This window comes from Montipora foliosa, chromosome 11, assembly GCF_036669935.1.
Source record: "Montipora foliosa isolate CH-2021 chromosome 11, ASM3666993v2, whole genome shotgun sequence".
In the NCBI taxonomy this organism is placed as follows: Eukaryota; Metazoa; Cnidaria; class Anthozoa; order Scleractinia; family Acroporidae; genus Montipora; species Montipora foliosa.
The window spans coordinates 15,042,351-15,049,850 of NC_090879.1; the positions used below are offsets into that span (position 1 = coordinate 15,042,351).

The 7,500-nt window shown below is 36.7% G+C and overlaps 2 protein-coding genes across 4 annotated transcripts in view; one reads left to right on the forward strand and one right to left on the reverse strand.

The window, feature by feature from the left end:
* Nucleotides 1–760, forward strand: part of LOC137976171 (hydroxyproline dehydrogenase-like) — a 20,955-nt gene extending 20,195 nt beyond the window's left edge. The window contains exon 10 of the mRNA XM_068823466.1: nucleotides 1–760. This exon is cut by the window's left edge and continues 983 nt beyond it. The gene's annotated coding sequence lies outside the window, so the exon portion shown is untranslated.
* A 3,957-nt stretch (nucleotides 761–4,717) lies between these two features.
* The window catches only part of LOC137975308 (geminin-like), a 9,262-nt gene continuing 6,479 nt past the window's right edge, over nucleotides 4,718–7,500 (reverse strand). Inside the window, exon 8 of one of the 3 annotated variants that reach the window (XM_068822403.1) lies at nucleotides 4,718–5,647. In XM_068822403.1, coding sequence (XP_068678504.1) covers nucleotides 5,636–5,647 — 12 coding nt within the window. In that variant the 3' untranslated portion in view covers nucleotides 4,718–5,635. The remainder of the gene's footprint in view (nucleotides 5,648–7,500) is intronic. The other 2 variants (XM_068822402.1, XM_068822404.1) reach the window with 2 other exon arrangements.

The window sequence follows — 7,500 nt, forward strand, 5'->3', positions numbered from 1 at the left end:
AGGAGAACTACTTTTGCCATGTTGTCACATCCGAATTCTGTTAATTATTGGAAATTGAAGTCATGACGGAAAATTGGAAAAGGAATTTTAAGGCTTAATTCATTTCAGGGACGTTGCCAAGTGGAGCGAAGTGAGTAATTACCATTCATGCCTGCCAAAACTGGACTGAAAGGAAAAAATAGAGAATTCAACAACTTTTTTCAACCTGAATTAATCTTGACTCGTGGCTGACTCAGGCTGCGACATAACTCTGATTGAAATAGTCTCCAGGTAAAGCTGAGAGTTTGTAAATGTGATAAAAAACCAGCATAGACATTGCAGACTATTTCAATGTATGTATATAATCCAGATTTAAAATATAGACTCAACATAAAATGTAGTTATATTTGTATGACTTTACATCCCTCAGAATGATAAACAAAACTAGGCACTCCACGAGCGTACACTTGGTTGCCTGTGGTACATGTTACAAAAGGTACTGAGTTGGGTAGTATTGAACTGCAGCGTTCCACTTAATTTTTTTCAAGTGGGGGGGGGGGGGGGTCAGTAAGACCATTTGAGGGGTCATCCAGACGTCGTGCCAGCAGAGGCCCTTTGGCTCACACGTTTAATTATTTTATAATGTCTTCATCTACATTTATTAAGTTGGTAAAATCCATTACACACATCTCACCAAAATATGTACAATGCTTGGATAAAATTAACAAGGAAACACAATATTACTTATATAAAAATAAATAAATCATAAAATATATATATAGTCCTTGGATTGTCCCATTTTGAGTTCTTTTAGCTTTTTAAGCTTTCAAATTGGTAATAAATGAAGTTTAAATATAACAAAACACGCTCTAAGTAAAACTCATTCGTTTCTTCTTTAAATAGTCTGCAAAAAAACTAACTGCAAATTGCTCTTACAGACGTTTTCCTGCATGTCATTCAGTTGTACGAAGCAAACGTTTATCACACACACTAAGGAAGGACCGAAGATGTTGTTTCTGCTTCATAATTCCTTTTCTTTTCAGTCTAACCTGATGCCAGGTCAGTATTGTAGAAGCCGGTAGTTAACAGTAAAAGACAAATGAAGAAAAAAAATAACAGTTTTTATAATAATATAATCGAATTCTCATCGAAAGATTAATGACAATCGATCGTAAAAACACACAAATTTCTGCAGTCGTTGACTTCTATGAATCAAGGGAAGGTCGCAATGTTGTGTCAAAAGTAAGAAATACACATGCTAGGCAATCGTAAAGGTGCACGTGATCACCTTGTGTCAACTGAATGAACTAAGGAAAAGAATGTTAATCGTTCGTCGTTTTCAGATGTGTAAAACAACACACTTTTTAGCCAAGAAACTTCCGTCTTTGGTTTTTTAATTTTGTTGTAATATTTAACTGAATATTTACATTTCATCTGTCGGATGAGGGGAAGCCTTCTTTGTGAGGTTCTTCAGAATAGCATCTATTTTGACTTCAGGGTGAACTATTTGCACAATCATCAGGATGTGTGGCCAATCAAAACAGAGTTAATTGAAAATGTAAATATCCCAGATAGAAAAACACAGTTGCGAATTATTGCAAATCACAATTCTGACAAGCACAATAGCAAAAGGAGTGGTTAATAAATATGAAGGTTTTTTTACTATCTGAATGTTTTGGAGTTAGATTAAAGCTATATATATTGCTGAAAAATCTTAGTGATAAAGGAGCTATGTCACGCAAATGATGTAATTTCATGACACCCAGTCTCTTTTCCCCGTACTCATCAGCCCAATAAAAGCAAAAGAAGAGACCTCTGCTATCAGGGAAGATATTTGCTATTAGAGGCAAAAAATCGTTGTGTGCATGAAGACAAGAAACCAAGGAAATTTCAGGATCAAAGCCTTTCCTGAAAAACCTTTTCCTTGAACAACGAAGCCCAAATTAGACAAAAAGCTTTCTTTCAAATAATTCTTGGCTGTTATGTTTCCAATTATTTTACCGGAAGACTGTGCAGAGTTGACTACAAATAAATACAAATAGCCAAACAACAGAGATCACAGATCCACTTAAGGTGTGACAGGGTTCTCCTTATCAGGCAATAACCGGTAAAATTCACCGCTTGTAAGAGCACTTATTACCGCCTGCAAACGCTCAGAAGTCACTTATCCTTTGCAGAACGTCCAACATTAACCAATAGGCCATTTCCGAGTTCATGTCTGCCTCCTTTTCAAAGCGAGTCCAAGTGCGAAGTTTTTGTAATGGTAATTAGTTCTACATTACATATGAATGAAAACTAATTTTCATAACAAAAACTTCGCACTTAGACTCGCTTTGAAGATGAGGCAGGCTTGAACTCGGAAATGGCCTATTGCTTTACTGGTTTGAAAAGGTGCCATACCTGTTGCACTAAAAACTAGGGAGAACCCTGGCCGTGTTACATTCCTTCTGTCTTTGTTAAGCCTATAAGTTACCAAAGAATTTGCCGCTAGGTTTCATTGTTTTACAGAAAACAACACTTGGTAAAAATATTAGAAATACGCCGCACTTTGATTACAGCTTGATGAGCGAAAGATTGTTATCACCGCCTGTCTTGTTTATGCAATTAAAATTCCATCCTTGAGCTCCATGAAGGTATTTTTTGTTTAAAGATCCACCAAAACGACATTGCAAGTTAATTAAATATTCCACTGTGTCCACCAGAGGAATCTACACATTCCTATTTCCCCTTGAAACCTACCAAAATACACGCAGAAGACTATGCACAAAGACACCACTTAGCAGGGGAGTGATAGGAAAGACTTTTCCCGACACGGAAAAAAAACGAAGATTATGACTAAATTTAACTTTCTCCGACTTTTTGGATACCAAGAGCACTTGCGAAATTCTGCTTTATTCGCATAGTTTTGAACCATGCAAAAATATCCCTGCAATAGTATTATAGCACTACCAATATGAAATCCGAGTATTTGGAGATGCGCAGAATGCATGCACAGTCGTAACAATAGTAGGCGCCGTCCTTAAATCGAAAGAGATGCTTCCGTGAAGCATGCACTGGGTTGCCTGTGGTACGTGTTACAGAAAATCAGAAGGCACTGAATTGTGTGGTATTGAACTACAGCATTCCAGTCTCTGAAGAATAACAAATAAAAGAGAAGCGAGAAACATTGGCTTCTGGGCTGACATGTTGATAATTTTCAAGTTCCCTCACAACTTCTTTTCACCACAAGTTTAAGCGTGCCTTCTGAGCAGCTGACAGCTTTGTATACTAAAGTTCACTGAACTTAATCCCTCTTCGGCGGGGTTAGAATCAGGATGGGAGACCAAAACAATATACCCCTCATAAAACAGAAGCATCGGACCGAAAATACTATTAACGCTAACAAATGCGAACTCAGCAAGGTACAGATTTTGTTAGCTTGCTTTATGTAAAACAAATATTGATGCAAAAGTAAATAACTATTGATGCACAGTTTTCAGAAAGAGCAGAGGGAAGTTTCCGGGACGGTCGATCGAGAATAAAATTTTGCGATTTATTTGAACGTAGCAAAAATCTCCCAAAATGTTTGTCGCTGATCGTAACTTTTTATATTCTATATTCACCGTTCAAAATTAATGTTGTTTTCATGTCGATTAAATCGCAAAATCGAAAGTGACAGGGGCGGAATTCAGCGGGCGCCGTGATTAAGTTACCGCGGCATGTTTACTCGCCAAACAGTGAAGCATCTGTGTCAAATGATGGCAAGATACCGGGTTTTTGTAAGTTTCTTTTTCTGTTAAGTGTTATAAAGTTTGACAATGAAATGAGCGAAGTCAAAACAAAGATCACAATCGCCCAACTCTTGTTTATGCAAAGTCAAAATGTACTCTCCAAGACGCGTACGACGTTATTTATCACCAGGTAATTCCATCATTTTGGAAATAGCAGCTACTTTATTATTCATCTGCGTCACAATTTTTCACTGATTTTGTTGAAACTCAAGCACGCTTCCAACAGGCCTGTGAACCCTTCCTGCTTACTGAGCAATACTAAAAAACTTCTCCCATATCACATTTCAACCTTAAGCTCGAAAATTCAATACACAACATGATATTATAATTCACAAAGGCAGAAAATACCACAGAATCCTTTTCCAGCGAAAATTTTATTGAAACAAACAACATCTTTTCTCTTAGGGGCGAAAACCTCTTCCTATTTCATTGCGTGCGTGAAGACAAGAAACTCAATCGTGTCAAATTACCATGTACTTCAGGTACATACAGCTCACTTTGATTTGGGCTCGACGGGCGATAGATTGTTGTCGAAGTCCATTACTCGTCGCTTTTAAGATTTCACCGCCTGTATATCCAATTGACTTGCCGTTATTGAGCTTCATAAGGGTATATTTTGTCCAAAGATCCACTAAAACGCCATTCGCGTTACATTACTTTCGACGCCATTAGTTAAGTTAATCGTTCTACTGTGTCCACCAGAGAAATCTACGCATTTCCCACTACCCTCTCGATCCTAAGAAAATACGCGCAGAAAGCTCTATGCACAAAGACACCACTTAGCAGGGGAGTGACAGGCAAGACTTTTACCGACACGGAAAAAAAAAAGAAAAAAAAGAAAACATAAAACAAACAAACTAAACGCAGACCCCATCTGGGTTTGCCATACTGGCAACCCAGTAACAAGTTTACAATTTTTAGCCTTGTTTTTGTAATGTCACCCGAGTGTATAATAAATGAAATGATTTAGTACTACATTTTATTCCATCCATCCATCCATCTTTTCTTTTAAAATCTCTTTGAATGATATTATTTCAAGCAGTGAGCACAACTACATGAGTTTCTAAATCAAGTTTTATGACTTTCTGGCTTTTTTCAAGTTAGATTCTGTCTGGTGATAAAAACGTTACAGTGTAAAGTACAGTTGTAATAAGTACAATTCACTTTTTGTTCCTTAATACAGGGTATTTACAAACTAAAAATACTGGCCTTTCCACTAATATCAATTTCGTCTGAAGAAAGGCTTCTTGGTATATAAAAGGTTTTTCATAAGTGATCCAAAATTCAATTTCAATTATTGTTTGACAAGTATAAATAAGGACAAAGCATCCAAAAACAAATTACTTTTCTTGGTAATTGCAGCCACAATAAACTGTCAAATAATGGCAATTATATAAAAAGGTTTTAAAGCAGAATGAATAATAATTACTTGATGTGCACGAACAAATAAGTCTTTGCTCCAACAGTCAGCAGTGAGGTTCTAAGTAAGAAATAGTTTAATTAGGCTCTGTTCTAAACAATCAAGGCTACACACAACTATGTTAAATTGGGTGGTCGTTGCATGACAAAGGCACCAAACATGTTTGATTGTGCAAGCAGTAGTAATCAAACTACTTGTTGTGTACAGTTGATTAAATGGAATTTAGAAAAAAGTAATTGATGTTGTGGCAAATCTAGTTGAAGATTGAGTCTAAAGGCAGACAGTACATAAAATCAACATTATGTAACTTATCGAGGGATTTCCAGTTTAAAATGTCACTTAAAGTGGCAGTATTCTTAACGTAGATTTGCATTACAAAACAAGTTTAGAAAGTTATTGAGTGCAGGCTGAGCTACAAAAGTGAATGTTTCATCAGGTGTTCCACACAAGTTGTTTCCTCTTCTGATTAAAGTTCAGGCTGAAATAGAAATAAAATAATTCACCACATTAACATGCAAAGCAATAATTCAAGTGCATATTCATCAGTAGACAAATGAGAAACGAATAATTTGTAAGTAAAGTTTAGAAAACAACAGTTGCTGCATCCCTGGCAGTGAGACCAAAAAATTCATCACATTCACTTGCGATACTAATGCAGGTGATGAATGCTGTCATTTCTTTACCTCTCAATTATGCAAGCACTTTTAACCCTTTCACCCCCGTGGGGTTCCCCATTGACAAGTAAAATCGTCTGGCGTTAGACAGTAAAATCTGTAAGTGGCACTCTTGGGAGTGAAAGGATTAAATTAATTAATAATGGGGACATTTTTGAGTGAATCTAGCTGTTGTTAATATGATATTTTAGAGTAAAATAGATGTTCATGCTGGTAAGCAAATACTGGGGAGATCCTGGAAGGAAAGAGTGACTTCCCATCACATGACTACCTTATTTGGCTCTCTCATTCTTCCCGCAATACGAGCCCTCTCGGTTTGAAATTTTCCAAAGTTCAACTCGTTCAGTTTTTCTCTCAGCATTTTAATCCCTCCCTCCCCGTTTTGCTTTCTGGTTCTTGTGTATCTTACTCACGAGCATATTGTAACCTAGTTAATAGTTAATAAGTAGTTTCTTCGAAATACATTTTAAGATAAAAACTAGCGATAAAATTTTCCGACGTTTCGATCTCACTGAGATCATTTTCAAGTTTGAAAAAAAGTGAATAAAACTTTGCCTATAAGAAGTAAAATCACACGTGAGAATATTAAAAGCGATAAAAATGTGGAAACATGTACTAAGCGTTACAAAAGGTAAGTGATAAAAATTTAAAAAAAAAGGCTAGATAACAATAGGACAAAAGCTTTACAAAAGAATATATGAAATACTCCGAGCTATAAAAATAGCTTTGCACGGATGGAGTCAGACTGCGTGTTCAAAGTTGGCTTTAGTTCTTTTATAAAAAGCATCTCATAAATTAAGCAGTCAAATTTGCTCTGGCACTTCCGTAAGATCTTGAAACTACGAGATATGTCCCTTGGGTCCCTCCCATGTTGATCTCTGACGTGTTTCCCGATGGCAGATCCCTTATGTTCTTCAATGCGTTGATACAGGTGTCGGCATGTGTAGCCGACATAATCCGCATCGCACAGATCACACTTGAAATGGTAAACAACACATTGTTGGTTAACAATAGGGGGTTTGCTTTCTTTTGGCTTGATGTTAGAACCGATCTTTCGGCTTGTGTACACGGGATGGATATCTTTTCCGATTTTGCAACTTAATTCTCCAAGTTGTCTTCGCACAGAATTCGCTGATCTCTGGTCCTTAAATGGTAATATTATTCTCACAGGTGCTTTCTTATCGTCACAGGTCTGTTTGGATCTTACATCCCCTGAAACTTTTGCAGTAACAAAATCTCTGATTGCTGATTGTAAGAGTGGGACTGGATAATGAAGCCGAGAGAAAGTCTCCTTGAGACGTTCACATTCTAGATGGAACAGTTGCCAGCTCGAAGAGAGCTTAAAAGCACGATTCAGCATTGTTTTTAGCAGTGACTGTTTATATCGCACATCGACATGACTTTGATAATGTAGTAATAATCCAGTATCTGTTGGCTTTTTATACACCTTTGTCTCCAGGCGGGACATGCTTAATTTATGAGATGCTTTAATTTATGAGATGCTTTTTATAAAAGAACTAAAGCCAACTTTGAACACGCAGTCTGACTCCATCTGTGCAAAGTTATTTTTATAGCTCGGAGTATTTCATATATTCTTTTGTAAAGCTTTTGTCCTATTGTTATCTAGCCTTTTTTTTTTTTAATTTTTATCACTTAC